Source organism: Periplaneta americana, chromosome 4, assembly GCF_040183065.1.
Source record: "Periplaneta americana isolate PAMFEO1 chromosome 4, P.americana_PAMFEO1_priV1, whole genome shotgun sequence".
NCBI lineage: Eukaryota > Metazoa > Arthropoda > Insecta > Blattodea > Blattidae > Periplaneta > Periplaneta americana.
Genome location: NC_091120.1, coordinates 98,362,954 through 98,383,137, shown reverse-complemented (window position 1 = coordinate 98,383,137; position 20,184 = coordinate 98,362,954). Strand labels below are relative to the sequence as shown.

The 20,184-nt window shown below is 35.6% G+C and overlaps 1 protein-coding gene across 1 annotated transcript in view; it reads right to left on the bottom strand.

Annotated features, from left to right (window-relative positions):
* Positions 1 to 1,197: 1,197 nt before the first annotated feature.
* The window catches only part of LOC138698939 (uncharacterized), a 263,952-nt gene continuing 244,965 nt past the window's right edge, over positions 1,198 to 20,184 (bottom strand). Inside the window, exons 13-15 of the mRNA XM_069825137.1 lie at positions 17,202 to 17,306; positions 6,714 to 6,866; positions 1,198 to 4,277 (exon numbers count right to left, since the gene is read on the bottom strand). Coding sequence (XP_069681238.1) covers positions 4,200 to 4,277; positions 6,714 to 6,866; positions 17,202 to 17,306 — 336 coding nt within the window. The 3' untranslated portion in view covers positions 1,198 to 4,199. The remainder of the gene's footprint in view (positions 4,278 to 6,713; positions 6,867 to 17,201; positions 17,307 to 20,184) is intronic.

The following is a 20,184-nucleotide window of genomic DNA, read 5'->3' as shown; positions in this document are numbered from 1 at the left end:
AATAATATACTACAATAATTATATTGTTCTATTATTCTCTCATACCAACGTGACAAACATTCTTGATATAAGTTGCAATTTTATGTGCTTTCAATGTACTTATGTACGTGCATCCATCTTAATACACAGTTCATTCCAAGTCAGAATAAATTCTCAAAAGGAAACATACACTATTACATTTGTGCCTATTCATACAAACAGCATCTACTTTATAAGAGACAGTTCTATAATTCTCAATAATATGTTCCCTAGCGTAATTTTGAACCAAATCAGTGGACTCAGACATACTCGTAATTTTTAATACTAATCGTTTCATACGAAAGATGTGAAACGTACAATAACTGCCTATGTATAGCTTAAAATTACATTGTTGATTTATACATAACAAATATCTAACAATTATTGTGGTGTTTTATGTGTAGAAGTATTCATGATAATGAGTCCCTCTTTAAAATGCTATAGGCTATCACACATGATTATAAAAAAACTGTGTCTATCTTAATTTTTCGATTTTCTGAGGAACGGTGTCGGAGTTTGAATTTTAACACTCATTTTGCAATAAATTATGAATTTTTGGTGGATTTTTTTTTTTTTTTATATTTTTCCCATTTATTCTTTGATTTTATCCTTACTAAAATGGTTTATATGATTATACAAAAATTATATCCAAGTTAAATTTTTCACGTTTTCTCAGGAGGTAGAGTAGTACATATCTATATTATGTCTTATTTTAAGGCTCATTTTCCGTAAGTTTTGTTTTTCACACAAAAGGAACCTTTTCTCAGCTTCAATTTAATCTTGAAAACTAACATTTTCAAGAATTGTTTATTTAGCTGTTCTATGTCTGCTCACATTCACAGTTTACTCTTGAAGCCATAAATCACCTAACTGTAACATTTGGGAAGAGGTTGATCCAGTAGTATGACCTTCACGTTCCCCTGACTTGAGATCTTGAAACTTCCTGAAAACTTTAAAACTTTTTGCATGGGATGCATTACATTAACATGTTATAGTTGTGATGGGAGGCTCGTCTTTCTTGCAAATATTAATTTAAGAAACAGAAATTTAGCGGAAAGCTTGAATTACATTCACTAAACTTTGGAAACAGATTAAATTTTATATATATATAGCTGGAGTTTGACGTAGTGAGCTCTGAGTAGACATGTCTGAAACAATGTTTTTGAAATTTGCTCAATTTTGCAGATGTTTCAGAGGGTTATGTACTGAAAATCATTGAAAAAAAAAATAGGAATGGAGCAATATTACTTCTTAATAAGGAAATAAGGTAAAGTAAAACTACTGTTTCGCAGGTTGTGTGTTCATGAGCAATAAAAAGTCAACTATCTAGCTTCAACAGTTTTCGAGAAAAATTTCCTTATGTAAGACATAATTCAACATTGATAGGCAATTCCGTATTTCCTTCACAGAGGCAAATCACAGCTGGGGCGCCTGACATCCATATGTAAATATGTACAACATAATGTATAGCATGTTACACTTGTATCTAATTATCCTTTTCATATTTAACTTAAATTTAGACCCATCTATATCTTCTAAAATGTAGTTTTTGTCAATGTTACCAATAATACGAAATATTGTCGATGGGGACCATGCTGGTCTTGTGACCTGTAAAATTCCATTTATAAGGTTGAAACAGCTGCAAAGAGGAATTCATTATTCCTGACGACATCTTGATAGAAGAGAGAATTATGGCTTTTTACCTCCTCATAGTGAGTAATGACTAAAGCATTTCCCGACTACCTCACTACTTTGTTTTCGATTATTTTTCCATTTTAATCCATTTTCCTACTATTCTCAAGTCCATTGCGTGTTATGATTTGTGCAACCAGGCATCTGCTTCCAATCAATCCCCTTTCTTCTTCTGTTTGTCCCTGATAAGTTGCAGTACACTAAATTGTTAGTGAATTATGTCACATGTGCTGTCTTACAGTTTCAGTCGTTAGCAAGAGTTCCCATTCTTGATCCTTTCTGCAAAGACCATTTTAGCTTAAAATTGGGTCGATCCAAGGATTTTGAAGTAAAGGGCGATAATTTTACACTCCAAAAACTTCAAATCTATTTGCATATCATAATCATCTTCAGAATACAATCTTCTACTTCGTTATGTAAGTTTTATTAACTAGCTATACAAGATTTTAAAAAGTGAATTCAAAGATCTAAGTCTAAATCTGTGTTTGAGAATATTTTATTTGTAACAGCAGAAAGTTCCGTTTCGATACGGCATTTTACTTTTTTTTTAATCTAAATCTTACTCCTCATGCAGCAATGTTCTTAAATAGATGGATTTCTAGCCTCCTGAATCCTGAAAGTACAGTATACTATACCATACTTCATACATGATTATGATATAAGATGTATGTGCAGAGACTCTAAGTATAGTGTAATATACCTGCATTTGTGCCCTAACTGTAACCTGCAGAATTTTTTCCAGCATTTTTCCTCATGTCAGTAACTTTTTTTTTAAAGTGTAGAGTTATATTCAACTTTATAAAGAAAACAACAAATATTTCAGGACTCAGGAGGCTAGTAAAGTTTATTTTTTATGTGGGTTGGAAAATTTTGATTAGCCCTCTCAGACAGATTTTTTATGTAGGCCTATTACAAATATACATTATGGGCTTATCAGCTTTACTTCCCTTCTGGAGAAAGCCATTCTAAGAATTTTAACAGCCTTAAAATACAAAATCGTGAATAAAGGATTATGGTAAAATTGGTAACCAATCGGTCACTAGAGACGACTATTAACTGTCAGAAACTAAGAAAACATTATTTAATCTTTGTGATAATTCTTTTGAGAAGATTAGCTCCATATGTAGGTCAAGTTATTGGAGATCATCAGTGCGGTTTTAGGCGTAGTAGATCGACTATTGATCAGATTTTTTGTATTCAACAGATACTGGAGAAAAAATGGGAGTATAAGGGTACAGTACATCAGTTATTTATTGGTTTTAAAAAGGCATTAACTCGGTTAAGAGAGAAGTGTTATATAAAATTCTTATTAGATTTGGTATTCCCAAGAAACTAGTTCGATTAATTAAAATGTGTCTCAATGAAACTTACAGCAGACTCCGTACAGGTCAGCTTCTGTCTGATGCTTTTCCAATTCACTGCGGGCTAAAGAAAGGAGATGCACTATCACTTTTACTTTTTAACTTCACTCTAGATCTAGAATATGTCATTAGGAAAGTTCAGGATAACAGAGAGGGTTTGGAATTGAACAGGTTACATCAGCTTCTTGTCTATGCGAATGACGTGAATATGTTAGGAGAAAATCCACAAACGGTTAGGGAAAACACGGAAATTTTACTTGAAGCAAGTAAAGTGATAGGTTTGGAAGTAAATCCCGAAAAGACAAAGTATATGTTTATGTCTTGACCAGAATATTGTACGAAATGGAAATATAAAAATTGGAAATTTATCATTCGAAGAGGTGGAAAAATGCAAATATCTTCGAGCAACAGTAACAAATATAAATAAACACTCGGGAGGAAATTAAACGCATAATAAAATATGCGAAATGTCTGTTATTATTCGGTTGAGAAGCTTTTGTCATCGAGTCTGCTATCAAAAAATCTTGAAGTTAGAATTTATAAAACAGTTATATTACCGGTTGTTCTGTATGTTTGTGAAACTTGGACTCTCACTTTGAGAGAGGAACAGAGATTAAGGGTGTTTGAGACTAAGGTTCTTAAAATAATATTTGGGGCTAAGAGGGATGAAGTTACAGGAGAATGGAAAAAGTTGCACAACGCAGAACTGCACACATTGTATTCTTCACCTGGCATAATAAGGAACATTAAATCCAGACGCTTGAGATGGGTAGGGCATGTAGCACGTATGTTCGAATCCGAAATGCATACAGAGTATTAGTTGGGATGCCGAGACGTAGATGGGAGGATAATATTAAAATGGATTTGAGGGAGGTGGGATATGATGACAGAGACTGGATTAATCTTGCGCAGGACAGGGATCAATGGCGGGCTTATGTGAGGGCGGCAATGAATCTGTGGGTTCCTTAAAGCCATTTGTAAGTAAGTAAGATAATGTTGGAACCTTAAGAAAAGTAACTTTCACTTAATACCAATTATACTAACCTTCTAAAAAATATTAATCTATATGATGCATTTTTCTATTTTAATATGTGCTCTAATTTTAAGCTTATGTGTACATTATTAGGCCTATTCCAAGCGTTTTGACGAAGTTCGTTCCATTAACTGCAGCAGGAACATAATGTACGTGTACGTCTCGTTCAATACCTGCAACAAAAATATTTCATCCTGAATGTAATGTAGGCCTAATAATTTCGATATAAAATGACTTCTGATAATCAACGTGATTTTGTAGCAGTACCGGTAATATGCAGTATTAAGAAAAAAATTACTACAATAATTCCTTCAAATTAAATTCCGTAGAATTTACTGCTTATTAAATTTAGTTAACCAACTGACTACAATCTCGCTGAATCCACGCTGATTATCATATTTTTATTCAAGATGTGAAACTATTTTTTCGACTAATTACAGTATTATGTATTATTTTCTCACGTCGTAAGGTTGTGAAATGAGTTTTCTCATAAAATTTTGGCCAATTTATGTTCACCCAGCATCGTGATGAATTTGGGACACTATTAATGGTAGCGAAATCCGGGTTTGAAAACTAGCTATAACGGCTGGGAGAGGGGGATCATCATGTTGACCACACAATACCTCCATTCTGGTTGGATGGTCGTTCATATCTGCTGAGGCATGTGGACGTGAGGCCAGCAGCCAGCTGGTAAGCTTGGCCCTTTATGGACTGTCGCGCCATGAATTAACTTTTAATATGTAATTTAAAACTTCTGTGGTGTGCGAAGTGCTACTAGATTTTTGACTGTTGGACCCGATACGTAGATTCGAAACGTAGGATGTTTTTCCATCTTTGACACCTTACAAGAACCCAGAAATCCTTGGTTACTCATGAGTTCCTTATGTGAAGAGTATTTTTAACCTTTCAAACAAGTATCACAAGCGAACATTCTAAAGGGGGAGATAAAGTTAATATTTTTTTTCTTCCACCATGTTAATATCAAAATAAGTGCTTATACAAATTCTGGGCACTCGAGGGCCCTTCAGAAAGTAAGTTTCTCGGGGGGCGTTTACATAAAAAAAAGAAATTTCATGGAAATATTTATTGGAACAGATACAGCAATTGTTGAGCTATTTTTCATCATATTCCCCACCAGAACTGAGAGATGTGTCATACTGTGAGATCAACTTTGTATCCCTGTGCCGTAGAAGTCTGCCGCCTGAGATCGGAACCAGTATGTGACAGCCGTCTGCATCTCTCTGTTGATCCCATGGTATGACAAATGTCTCAATTCCGGTGGGTAGTATGTTGAAAAATAGCTCTATAATTGGTGTATCTGTTCCAATAAATCTTTTCATGAAATTATGCTTTCTTTCTGTAAATGGCCCCAGGGAAATTTACTTTCTCTTTTTTATCTGTCCCCCCATGATAATGTTTGATTGTAAGATTAAAGGTAAAAATATATTTATTACTATGGGGTTTATATGCAGTAAAAGTATGGAAATATGAATGCATTTATTAACTTAAAGTGCAATATAATTATGCACTTAAACATTTTATTCCGAGATTTACTCCTGGGTCGTTATGAACTTTGAGGTAGAATAATAATATACTAATATTACATACTAAATAGCAAGAACTTAGTAATACTTTTAATACATGAAATGCCGAGGATAAGACTTCAAGTATTATTGTAATTTTAAACAAATGCACCTAAAAGAGTGCGGAATTAAAATTTGTATTGTTGTGCACCATGCCCACGAAAGAAAGATTGAAATGGAACCTTGTATTTCTCAAATAACGTGAAAGTTCTGGCAAAATATTAATAGAAGCAAAAATAACGAATATTACTAATATTGTGTGTGTTAAACGTGCATGAAAAGTATAATCCATTTCGATAAAACAAACTCATTTTCACCAATAATGTTCAATAGAACCTTAACTCTCTCAGACCACGATTTTGTCAACACTAAAAGTAGTGCGAGGATTTCTATGAGAAGTAACCGTCCTTCATTTCTCCTTCAACAGACAAAAACTGAGTCTTCGGTTCTAAAACGAAGCAAAATCGCTCCTTTATTTAACTCACCGTAACTCGCAAACCAGTAAAGATTTTGAGTAGCAGCCACTTTTAAAAGTAGTTTCCATTCTTTCTAAACATTTCTCTCGCTTTGATCCTCATCTAACGTGAAAAATAAAAAAAAAGTTATCGCTTATCAATTTTTTAGGGTGTCAATATCTATTCTGAACGGGTCACTTCGAAGTTAGTAATTTTTTCTCATGTTCCAAAGAAGATTTTGATTCCGAATATTTTTCTATGCTTTCCTTAGATGTTTATGTACGGATCCTAAAAATTACAGTGCGATTGATTGACTCTCATAGGTACTACGACACGATAATGTTTAACGGTGCGGTAAAGATGGTTTTCGTCTGCTTGCTGCGAACCTTCGAACATAAAAATTTATTTTAATGCTCGAAGCTGCGAACGGCAACGAAAGAACGTAAATGGTGAACGATTATACAGCAGACGCATACATTCAAATGTACCCAACCTGCAACGTGATTGGCTGCCGGAAAGAAGAGCGATGGGACTATAGCAATATTATCCAGCTCCTAAAAGTATATCATACCGTCATCAGACTATGGCGGTTCACGGGGATGACCTTTCCGGCTGTGAGCGTGACCTCTGTCGATGCAGTCATCATGATGTGGAGTGATTTCTGATGAGGAAGAGGCGTCCCCACCCACTCTGAGTTGAAGATCGTGCTGCTGATAAGACCGCACTGAAATTAATAGAAAGACATTTACGCTGGTAAACAGATACACCAGGCATGTCAAAAACGAGGCACTGAATGTGCAGTATATGTGCACGGGATCGTCTGTCTGTGCAGATTGCGTCATTCACACGCTGCTCTTATCAGTTCTTAGCTGGAGGGGTGTACAAGAATCTATTCTGCGCTTCTGGTGTTGGATTAAAAATTAAAGATAAATTACTGGAAGTATATCAACATTATACAGTGACGTAACATGGAAAATTTGCCATTATATTTTTCCAGAAAATGTTTCCGTCTTTGCAAATAGTTTCTTTCTTGCTCCCTTACAACCTCAAGAGCCTCACAGGTATTCCTCGCTCAGTAGTTTCATAACTTAACAGCTTATCAAATGGAAGTCGTAAGTCGTTTAACCTTTGACGGCAGTGTGAGAAGAAACTCACGTTTTGTCTTCCCTTGACAATAGGCCTACTGATTAAGAAATAAGCGTTGTCGAATATATTCTGAAAACTTTACTAACCTAATCTAAACTGTCACAACATTATTAGCTTGACATGGGCTGATGAAATCCTACCGTTTTAAAATAATTATTAGCTATATTTGATTGAGGAAATATTAATAATCATTTTCTATGATTCCTGATTTCTCGTCTTCGTTATGTCTGCGGACTCACTTTATTTTTCGTAACGCGTTCACATTCACAGGCCAATCATTCACCATACCCAAAACAAGTGTAAAGTTCTACATTGTACCTAATGCGGATTGTGATTTTCTAAGAAAATTAATTATTTTCAAATCCTGATCGCTTTTGAATTGCGCGTGTACAGTTTTTTGAGCGAGTGTAATACAATAGTACGCATTGAGTAAATGGTAGTATTTGAGCGGCAAATAATTCATCCACCTATCAGAATGAGAGGTGATTTTATAATTTTATAAAACTTAGCTACATAAGTTAAAAAAATGGTTAATAATAATAATAATAATAATAATAATAATAATAATAATAATAAGGAAAGAAATTGCAGGAACATTTATAAATTGAAGGGAAACCGGCATAGGCCTATGTAATCATAATGTAGTTATAATAATTTATTTATTTATTATTAATATTTGTGTGCTGAACAATAGCCAGAGGCCAATTATAGTTCAGCACAAAACACAAACAGAAGATACAAAGGTGCAAAAACAAAATAAATATCTTAAATAAACAAAAACATACATAAATAAAATTGAGAACAAGAACAGTAAATACTAATAATCAAAACGAAACTATACCTTAAAAGGATCTAAATTGTGCCCATGCAAATTGGCATATTTTATGCATCTACAGACTGGAGAAAGTGATTTTGAATTTCTGTTATAAATATTTTTTTGAAATCTTAAACCTTTTGTAGGAATACGAAGGCTGATATTGTTTATGATAGACTCACAATCAATATCACCCTTGATAACTTTGCAAAAAAATTGATAATCAAGATTTTGACGTCTAGAATAAAGGCTACAACAGTTAAAATATTTACAGGTAATCTCATAGTTAAAGTCAGAGGAATTGGGTATAAATCGAAAAGCGCATAAGGAAATAAATTTTCTTTGAATATTTTCCAATTTAACCGAATCAGTTGAAGTAATGGAATTCCAGGCTACAGATGCATATTCAAGTTTAGATCGAACCAAAGTAAAGCATAGAATTAATAGTGACTCTGGAGTAGAAAAAGAATAAGTTATAGATCTTATTAAACCAAGCATTCTTATTGAATGATTATAAATATATGGAACATGATTGTGAAAGTATAATTTAGAATCGAGTAATACACCAAGATCTTTAATAGAATTTTTCCTAATAATACAGACGTTGTTAAGAGAATAGTTAAATTTTATGGAAGTAGTTTTTCGTGAGTACGAAATGACAAAAAGTTTTTGTTAATAATAATAATAATAATAATAATAATAATACAAATAATAATAACAAAAAATAAAAATTCACGTCTGAAAAAACAGACTGCTCTCAAAGTGTTCCAAAATAGTCTATAATATAACATAGTAAGCTAAACATTGAAAAAATGTTACCCTAAAAACAATTAGCCTTGGAATGATATGTCATACAATTACATATTCCTTTAATAAAGATTAAAAAAACACAACATTTGAATTATTAAGTGAACTAAAATTAACATCTCTCTTAGAAAAATGTTTCAAATTGATCTTTTAAGAATTTTTGCTACTGTAAATTTGAAGATACAATGAAACACAAATTACGTATTGTGAACACAGTATTTACTGGTCCGACTTGGATGACGATGCTTCATTATCAGGCACAATGTTCACTTTTGCAGATACTATTCTTTCTATATCTGGCACTATTTTATTAGCTGTAGAAAGTCTCACTACATAGCGGAGATTTTCGTCTGAAAGTCGGGCTCTCTCTCCAGATTTATTTTGCTTCATCAGGGGAAAAAACTGTTCGCAAGTGTAAGTGCTGGAAAATATAGAAATCATTTCTGCTGCAAATTTATGAAATTGTGGGTAGCGTGTTCGTTCAAGTGCCTTGTAAAATCCAGTGATATCTTTATTAATGTAGATTTTTTTAAGTTCTGAATTACATTGTAAGTCGATTAGTTCAAGTTGCAAACTGGAAGAAACGTCCAAAGGCTTTGCAGAGTATGGCATAGTGAAGAGTTCCAACTTCAATTGCAGTGCCTCCAAGTCATGAAATCTATTGTCAAATTCATCTTTCACACTGCTCAAAATGGTTATGTATTTCTGGACGTCCACTCTTGCATTCAGCGACCGAAGATAGGGAAAATGGGTAAAATTGTGATCCTCTATTTGTGTTTTCCATAAGGAAATCATAAGTTTAAATGCTTTCACTGCATCATTAATATCACAAATCAGTTTATCTTTCCCTTGTAGTTTTAAGTTTAAATCATTCAAATGTTTCGTGAGGTCCACCAAGAAAGCCAAGTCCTGAACCCATGTAGGATCGTCTAATTCAGGAATATTTTTGCCCCTCCCAAGCATAAATTCCGAAATGTACTCTCTCAAATTGAAAAATCTTTCGAGAGTTTTTGCGCGACTTAGCCACCGAACTTCACAATGATATGGAACATCCGTGTAGTCACATTCAATTGATTCCAAAAAGTCCTTGAATTGTCTGTGATTTAGAGCATGTGACCTCATGAAATTTACACACTTCAATACTACATCCATCACATGTTTAATATTTGCACGTTTAGCACATAAGGCTTCTTGATGAATAACACAATGAATAGCTATTATGTTACGTTTGAAATTATTTAATTCAAGATGCCGTTTTAATAATCCTACGAAACCTTGCTTCACTCCAGTCATAGAAGGGGCACCATCAGTTGTGACGGACGTCAATTTATCCCAAGACAGCCCTACACGTTCAATGGATTTTACGATTCCGTTGAAAATATCTTCACCTGTTGTTGTATTTTTCAGAGGAATTAAGTCTAAAAATTCCTCCGTAATTTCTAAGTTTTCATCCACTCCTCTAATAAATACAACAAGCTGAGCCGTATCACATACGTCAGTGCTCTCATCAGTAGCCAGCGAAAAAGAAACGAAATTATTACATAGGCTTCTCAAATGACGTTCTGAGTCTTCGGCAAGATCGTTTATTCTGCTAGATACAGTATTTTCGACAAAGGTATCGAGCTGTATTTCTTAACTTTCTTAGGGGACATTATATGCACTGCATCGGTAATACAATCTTTAATGAATTCCCCTTCTGTAAACGGACGACATTTCTTTGCGATTTTCAAAGATATTTCATAACTAACACGTAAGCAGCTTTCATGATGATTAGGTTGTGAGTCAACAGTGTTAGTAGCATTCTGAAAGCAATTAATATAGACTAATTAACAATTATTAACGTTTATTTAGTTAATGCCTAAAAGTATAAATAAAGTGTAGAAAATTATAGAAAATATTTAGGTCCTCTAAATTGTACTTACGTCTTCTGAAAGGTGAGAAATCAATTTTATCCTCTCTTCGCTTTGGTAACTTTTATAATCCACTTCATGGTGCATTTCATAATGCCGCTGAATATTGAATTTCTTACATACCATTTGTTTCTTGCAGACTAAACACTGTGCATCTCCACGATATTCTGCACTAAGAAACATATAGCGCCAATCGGGATTGCATCGACTGGAGGATTTTCGTTTTTCTGGGTTGCAGGACATACTGTGTTCCTGGAACGATAACTTATCTGAAACTGCAGATACCGAACTGTACAGCCCTGTCGCGCTCCCGTCCACGCCGATTCACTCCCTCCAGGTAGGGGAATAGGAAACGAACAGTGCACACAGACCGCTGCACAATGTGCGCGATTGCACAATGTGCAGGGTTTTGACATGCCTGAGATACACTTTCACATTCATAGTAAATACAGGGTAATTCAGGAGGTTTATTAAATAGCATGGACTTGTTGCTATAAACAGTCTGTCACGCAAGCAGTCAGAGTTCGAGTTCCTGTGAGGCCTGGAATTTGTTAATGAAAAATCCATAGTGACACTTGTGGCGGACAAGGTAGCAGTTGGGGTTTTCTCGGGGTTCTCCCGTTTCGCCATATTAGGAATCTACATCATTCCGTCAACATTCCTCCATTTCATCATCAATACATAGCATTCCCCGAACGCCAGCACGGAGGGGACTGACCTAGGGACGAGGGGGGTTGCTTGCTCGAAACCTTAATCCTTGGTATTTCTGAACCGACGCATGCGACGTGCGGGGTGCGAGAGATAGTGAGTGGTTTCTATGGTTGCGAGATGCGCAGACCTCGCATCTCGCAGTTTTAGAAACCACTCATTATCTCTAGTGTAGTCCGGATTTGTGCAAGGCCGGCCTTGTGTAGGCCTACTATAGTACAGCCGGTCGTTCTCCGGCCCTGACGTTTCTCGTGACCGAGGGAGACAGTGTTGCCGATACGTATAGACAGAATGAAAACTGTCACGCGCTCGCCGGCCGATGTTGTGGCGCGGAATAAAAACTAATTCGAACGCGTAGGCTTGCCTATAAATCATTTTACATATAACTTACATCACATCCTTCGTTAATCTACACAGCTAGCGTAGACCACAAAAAAAAAACTAATGCGAACGCGTATGTAAATCATTTTACAGTTTTACACAAACGTAGATCGCATCTTTGTTAATGTACACAGCTAAATAATTATAACAGAATAAAAAATAATGGGATCGCGTATGTAAATTATACATAGGCCTACAGTATATTACCACAGACTATGGGAATATCTTTATAATGAAAATGTATTAAATGAAATAGACTCTACTTTCCTTAGAATCTATTAATACTCAAGTGGAAGGACGCCACAGTTTTAACGGCTGTTTTTCCCACCTTCAAAGCGTCACAAACTTTATCTACCACTTTCAAACAGGGAGAAGAGGTTCTCCATTGTCTCGCTCCTTCTCAAAATATTCATGCAATCTGTATATAAATTCATGACTTTAGCTCTTAAAAGAGCCGATTTTTTCCTTCTTTGATTCTGATGACCACTGGCCCTATTACTATATCAATAATAAGGGTTACAGGCACCGTAAATCGCTCAAGCACAAAAGAACGCAACTACTTCGCCTGTACTATAACACAAAGAACTAACGACTCGTTCGCCACGTGCTTCGCATAAAAAAGAAGTGGCAACATCACGCTACATACATCAGACGCTCATAGCTGGTTGGTTCTAGCAGACAACTTTAACCTCTAGTGCCCGCCTCTCTCCCAGCATTGCAAACTGCGATTGAATTCATCTTCGCATAACAGCAAATTACAATAGAATTAAAAACATTACTTTAAACCAAACCAGAGTGTTTTAAGGTTAAAATTTAGCAGAATAGTTTCATTCACAGTGGAATTTCGAGGTTCTTTTCACAACTTCAAAACGCCACAGGTTGGCAATGCTGGTCACTATCTTTCTCTCTCGTTCTCTCTTCTCTTTCCAAGCGAAATGTCAGAGCCGGAGACTGGCCGGCCGTAGTTTAAGTGCAGTCAGCCGGTGTGGGCTTGGGAATGCGCCTAGATTGAGGGTTAGTGCAATAGATCGTAAAAGATCGCAGTGCAGGGTCATAGTGCTACCTTCCCGAATATGAATACACTATGATAAACCTAGTATGAGAAGACTCAATTATTATTCCTTGTTTTGTGGCTCATTTCCTGTTTCTATATTATTTACATTATGTATATACCTATATGATATAATTTTTATTTTACGCGTTGTCATTACTCAAACAACGTTCCTCAAAATAATTAATAAATTCTAACTTTGGCATACTTCTTTGGACTCGAATATTATTCCTGTAACCACAACTAAGACTTCAACACATAATATTTAAAAATAATAAAGTAACAAAGCATAAAACATATACTTCAAATCACTTTTATGAAAAAAACAAACATAGAAAAGCTTCAGTTCAGAGATATAGGCCTACTACCCATAATATCAAGCAAATCTTCATTATCGATCGGAGTGCCCTGTAATGTGCATTATATATACAAGCTTGAATTTACCTCATTGAAGTCAATAAATTAAAGATACGTGCGGTATTTCTGTCAGTTTGCATTAACTTCCTAACTAAACTAAATTAATTTACTTACATAAATACTACATAGTGATAAAGAAAAAAGTATTCAGTGGTAGTAATAAGTTATTTACGTAACTATTACAAAAAGTGATACTTTACCATACGTTGTCGAAACGAATACGGTAAGGATACTTTGCAGATATGTACAGTATTTTGCTTCATACTACGTAATATTTACTTATTTGTTATTAAAGTAAGTACTTTTATTAATTTTGAAGCGGCAGGCACAAGAGAATGAAAACAAATGACTGAAAGCGGTGTTCGGTTGGGAACATTAGTTTTGTTACTTGTCAAGAAAGACGTGAGAAATGTTTGGAGACAATTGAAATGTTTGGGAGACGAATTAAATTGTTTATTGAATTTGAAAGCTTTAAAAATGGACAGGAAATATCTTTTTTTTTTTTTTTCCAATGGTAGAACTCTAAATTTGTTGTTATTCGCCCCGGATGGGAAATATAGATTGTGCAGATATAGTTAATATATAGTTATTTACATAACTAGGACAGAAAGTAATACTTTTGTGTACGAGTGAGAGTCTACGGACGAGGCGTTAGCCGAGTCTGGAATTTCAAAACGAGTGCGTGGAAGACATTTTCGTAGTACATACGTAGAACACTTTTTGGCTCAACTACATGGAAATTCTATGTAAATTAATTAACTTATTAAATAAATCACAGACTATTAAGATTTTTGTAGGTTAAGAATCGCGGCAACTGTAGTATTAAGGGGCGGACGCAAGGGGGGATTAAGGGGATATATCCCCTCCCGAAATTTTGAGAAAAATACGAAACAAGAAACAAAAATAATACTGATTTTAATTCGTGAATGTACGTAGGAATTAGAGGGTTTTCCACGTAAATTCTCTTTGCTAAAATGTTAAATAAATGTATCTTTACATTGAAAGAAATCCCTATATCTGGGATTTTTCTTGCCTCTGCTTCGCAACTCTGATCCACTGTCCACTGGAGAGTAGCACTGTTCTCTGACACTTACTACAAGAGATCCAACGCAAGAGGACTAATAATATAACTCATTATGAATGACTAAGCGGCCAGGATTCGACGGAATAAGCTCCAACTTAAATCACTAAGAGTGCTACTCATAGACATTTCGCTAGCCCGCGCTACGAGCGTGCTAAACAGGATTCATATCATATCATATAACTAACATTGGTTTATGAATACGAAAAACGTTAGTTCGCTGATCATCCACCGAAAGCCCGCACTAGGAATGTCTATGAATACGGCCCAAAGTGATTATTTTTCGCATATCATGATATGCACCTCTGCACATGTATGGACATTGTGCCATTGTCATACATCTCTATGACGCAGTGCATGAGGGTAGGCCACTAGAGGGAACCCAAGAAGTGGAACTTAAACTGAGAAGATTCGATCAGACATCGGGATGGGAATCCGGTGTGGCTTAGTGGATAAAGCGTCAGCACGTAGAGCAGAAAATCCGGGTTCAAATCCCTGGGCCGGAGAGAACTTTTCTCTGTTCCACTTTTCCAACATCATATGATGACGCAGAATTTCTGCACTGAAATATTATCATATGTAGGCCTACTTCGGTACATCGTAACATAAGCCATACAGAAACCGACATTTTTGGTGTCTATGATTGCAGCTAGCCATGTTTTTAGCCTGTCACATGGTTTAGCCAGTGTACTACAGTCAGAACAGAAGGACCTTAAGACATGCCTTGAACTATGTGAGAATCTAGAAAGAGAACTGGAAGATTTTCGTTTAAATTTTCAGCCAGTGAACCTAGAGGCAAAAAGTGTTTCTGAACTTACTGGAATTATGCTGGAAATTCCAAGAACTGCAGGGAGCCAAACACAGCATTCTAACTTCAAGACAGAGTCCTGAAGAGTATTTTAGGCTTTCAGTTCTCCTTCCCTTCTTAGACCATTTCATTAGTCAGCTCAAGGACAGGTTGTTAAATCATAAGGGAAAAGTCCATACAAACTTTGCTACCTAAAAACATAGTGCGAGCATCAGATGAAGATTTAGAAACTGCTGTTCAGGCTGTAGTAAATCAGTGGCCCAATGATGTTGATGCATCACCAAAGTCTTTCTTCAATGAATTGAAGATGTGGAGAAGAAATTTTCTTGATCAGAAAAATGTTCACCTAATGTCTACTGATTTTATATCATCTTTCAACAGGTGCAATGAAATTATTTTTCCCTGCACTCACAAGGCGCTAAAACTTTTCTGCATGTTGCCTGTAACTACAGCAACACCAGAATGGTAGTTCTCAACATTGCGGTGTTTGAAGACTTACTTGGGGAGCACGATGGGAGCAGACAGATTAAATGGACTGGTCTTGATGACGATACATAAAAATGTAAAAATAAAAGTTTATGAAGTATTGGATGAAATGTCTAAGAAGCCTCGTCACCTTCTTCTGTAAATATCACTCTGTCATAGTTTTTGTATTGCAGTCATTGTAAATAATAAAATTAAAAAATTGTAGTTTATTTAACAACGCTCGCAATTGCCGAGGTTATATCAGCGTCGCCGGTGTGCCAGAATTTTTTCCCGCAGGACTTCTTTTACATGCCAGTAAATTTACCGATATGAGGCCTGTCACATTTAAGCACACTTAAATGCCATCGAACTGCGCTGGGATAGAACCCGCAACTTCAAGCACAGAAGGCTATATTACCGACTACGCTACTCAGACCGACTCGTAAATGTTTGTGTCTCGGAAACAAATTGTGAGTATATAAACTTATTTCTCATTTTTCCATTTTTACTATCTCCTCAAATCCCTCCCCGAAAAAAAATCCTGCGTCCGCCCCTGGTAGTATTGTCTTTATAGTAGGTATAATAATGTCATGAAGTTGTTCGTATATCTCTGTTTTTGTAAGTAACGCTAAATAAAATTATTTTATGTCTTACTTATACATTATACTCCTTGGATACGAGATATATAAGGAAGTACATTAGGCCTGTGCGGGCATTAGGGATTTATAACATGCCCACGGGTCTATAAAGTTTGCCAAGGTTACAGGCTACCAATTTGCACAAATTTTGAAACTAGACAAAATACAGAAGTAAATAAAATGAAACATGAATTAGTCTTTAGCGGAATCAAAATTGAAATCATATTATTAAATATTCTTGAGGAATATTACATTCATCCATTTTGTAATAACAAATTCCCTAGTTACTCTTTTATTAGTAACTTCATTGTTGACTCGGTCGTATATAAAATTGACAAACATTAATCAATTTAATGTGATATATTAATATTTATTTCCTTTTCTAGTAAAGAAGACATAAATTATTGTATGCAACTTGGGAATTATTAATAATTAATACACCTCGAGCAACTTGCAAAACCGCGGGCCTCTGTTGCCCTCAGTGTTTAATTATCATGTTAACTCCTCATTGATAATAATAATCATATGAAAGTGTTACCAACATTTTGAAACACTGTGTATGATTAGGGGAGAGTCGGGTAGTATCGGACATCGGGTAATATAGGACAGTGAGTTTCTTTCATCTACCACACGATGATAGTACCTGATTGACATGGTTACGTTTCAGTAATGTCGCATATAGAAACTTAACCATGTCATTCAGGTACTGCCATATGGTGGTAGATGAAAAAAACGCACTGTCCGATACTACCCGATGTTCGATACTACCCGACTCTCCCCTACTTTTAAGAAGTAGGCTATAGCGATATATAGTAATTTAATTATTTTTTTACCTGTACTGTTAGTTCATTGCAAAATAAACAGGCAGTTACTATTTGACACATGAACGTGATTATTATTGGAGGAATCTGCAGAGCATCGGACATTCTACCGTAACCCTGTAAACACAAAAACATTATGAATAAGTCGTTACACTTAACAATACAAAATATTTTATTTTACAGTAGATACTATCAATTGCAGATCAATAATTTTTGCGAGAAGAGGAAAACGATAAAGTTGGATAAAAAGTAATGACAATACTGCTTCTACGTCAGCCACATGACACGCCGCACTTTTTCTAAAACAGTTGTACTTCGGCACTAATGCGATGGAAAGTGAAATCTCCATATATAGTCGTATGAACGGTCCATGAGAGTGATATTATGGTCATCATTTTTTTGTATATAAATTATATTCGTGTCATTTCAAACGAAAGGAATGAAGGTGGTAAAACAGAAGAGTTGCTGCAGTGCCGGGTGTTATGCCGTGCACTTGGAAGAGATGACGTAATCTTGCAGAAAGGGAAAATTGTATGTTGGTGGTAGGAACACATTTTTAGGAATGAAACACGAAGAAATAGACTAAGTAAACTTAGTGTGGCATGATGTTTAATGACTACATTAAGAAATATGCTATCTGCATCACTACCATCATCATAATCATAAAATTATATTGAACTCTACATGACGTTTTGGCAATCATAGTAAATTTCAAGTTGTAAAATTGTGCCTTTAATCATTACATTTTAAAAGATAAATGTTATCTACATCAACGTAAGTTATTATTACATCTCTTTTGAAGAATAACAGTAAAATTGAAGTTCTGCAGTTTCAAATAATATCACAGTGACCTCTGCGAACAACTTCTTAGCATTGAAATGCCCAATTAATTTGAAAATTATTTTGCTTTCAAATGATTCTTCTCTGGAATCTTATGTCTTCCATCGTCTCACACAGTGCTCCGTAGTTTGTGCACCATGTTGAACCCCCAAGACGGACTACTGCAATTTCATGCAACACAACCTTCATCCAGCTTTAAGGAGAAAGAGACGGCAACTTCTGAAAACGACCCCTATCATCCTTCATGGCAATGCGAGGAGTCACACTGCTAACGCCGTGACGAATCTTCTGCGCGCTGGGAATAGGAAGTACTGAAACATCTGCCATACTCACCTGATATGAGTCCTTGCGATTATTATCTCTACCCCGAAATGAGTCATTATTCATGCCATAGGGCGGTCACTTGGGAACAGTAACAGAGATGGACGCCTTCCCCAAGTGGAGCAGAAGATGGTAAACATGGGAAATTACTATATTGAAGGAATGTAAGTGGTGTTTCCTCTGACAATAAAGCCATTTAAAAATTATAGCACTGTTGCCATTACTTTTTATCCAACCCTTATAAACTCTCGGAAGAAAGTGGTCACAGCCAATTAAAAGTTACAATTTACATAAATTAACTACGAATCCTAATACAGTTTCATGAAGAACAATTTCCAGCATAAATTTCATCATTCGGAATAATAATTATATAGGCCATTCGGTATCTCCTGAAACCTATCTGCGCGTAAGGGAAAAGAAGAAGTGGACTGGGAAGCTTCCTTCCTTCGCTACATTTCCACTTGCAGCTCGCTTACCTCCACTATAAATATTATAGATATATTAATTTGTCCTACAGAATTTATCTGTAATATTGACACTTAATATTTTAGGAGAAAAATTCGCACCGGCGCCGGGGATCGAACCCGGGTTCTTGGTTCTATCTACCAAGCGCTCTGACCACTGAGTACCGCCAAATTCAATCCACAGCACCGGATCGAACTTTCCTCCTTCGATGTTTCCCTTTGTGGCCTGACTGCAAGTTAGGCATATATATGTTGACGTGTATCCAATGTCAACTGTCATTATACTAGGAGAGCACTCAGCTGAGTGACTTGTTGGCCGGGAATCCGCAGTTATTATGCACTGCTAGCTGAGAGAATATTATAGATATATTAATTTGTCCTACAGAATTTATCTGTGATATTGACAATATTTTAGGAAAAAAATTCGCTCAGGCCCGGGATCGAACCTGGGTCCTTGGTTCTACGTACCAAGCGCTCTGACCACTGAACTACGCCGAATTCAATCCACAGCACCGGACCGAAATTCCCTCCTTCATTGTTTCCCTTTGTGGCCTGACTCCAAGTTATCTGGTGCAGTGGATTGAATTCGGTGTAGCTCAGTGGGCAGAGCGCTTGGTACAGTTTCCCTGGAAAAGGATGAGACGATTGAATATTCGTAAGTCTCAGATGTAAGACACTGCGCATGATCGGAGACTAGAGCACTAATACACAAGATAACGAATATTGAGTTACTTAAATGCAGGCTATTTGGTTTGTTACTACCATCGTTCCTAAATTCACTCCAAATACTGCAAAAAATATGATAATATTACGTAAATAAAATATAAATTTATACGTAAATCGTGTAGTTAAATCGACAATGTACCTTCATAACTAGATCGACATTCCGCACAGAAAGAAAAGCCTTCGTGTCGTTTCAATAGCTCAGGCGCTAAGACTTCTGCATGTTGTGTAGAAGAGAGCGAGTTCGATTCTTAGTCTACATCAACGATTTTTTTTTTGTCTAAATAATGTTGAAATAGCTAAGTAACGTTGAAATAGAGTTTTACAAAGTCCTCAGATTAAGTGTTAATGATCACAGACAATACAAAATTACAAGTTATAATATTATAAACGTTAATCTAGTGAATGCATTTATATACACACACATATACAATGTAAATGCATATATATTAAAAACTAACAATTAAAACGAAATTAAAAAATATTCCTAAGCCACACAGACAAACTTTTACAAAGGTTTAGAGTCCTTAGACTATATCATTTGCTGAGTAATTATTACAATATTTTATTAGTAGCTTTCCCATATGTGTATGAAATGCACTCGCACAAAACACTTTTTGTTAAAAGTGTGGCTTTGGATATTTCAT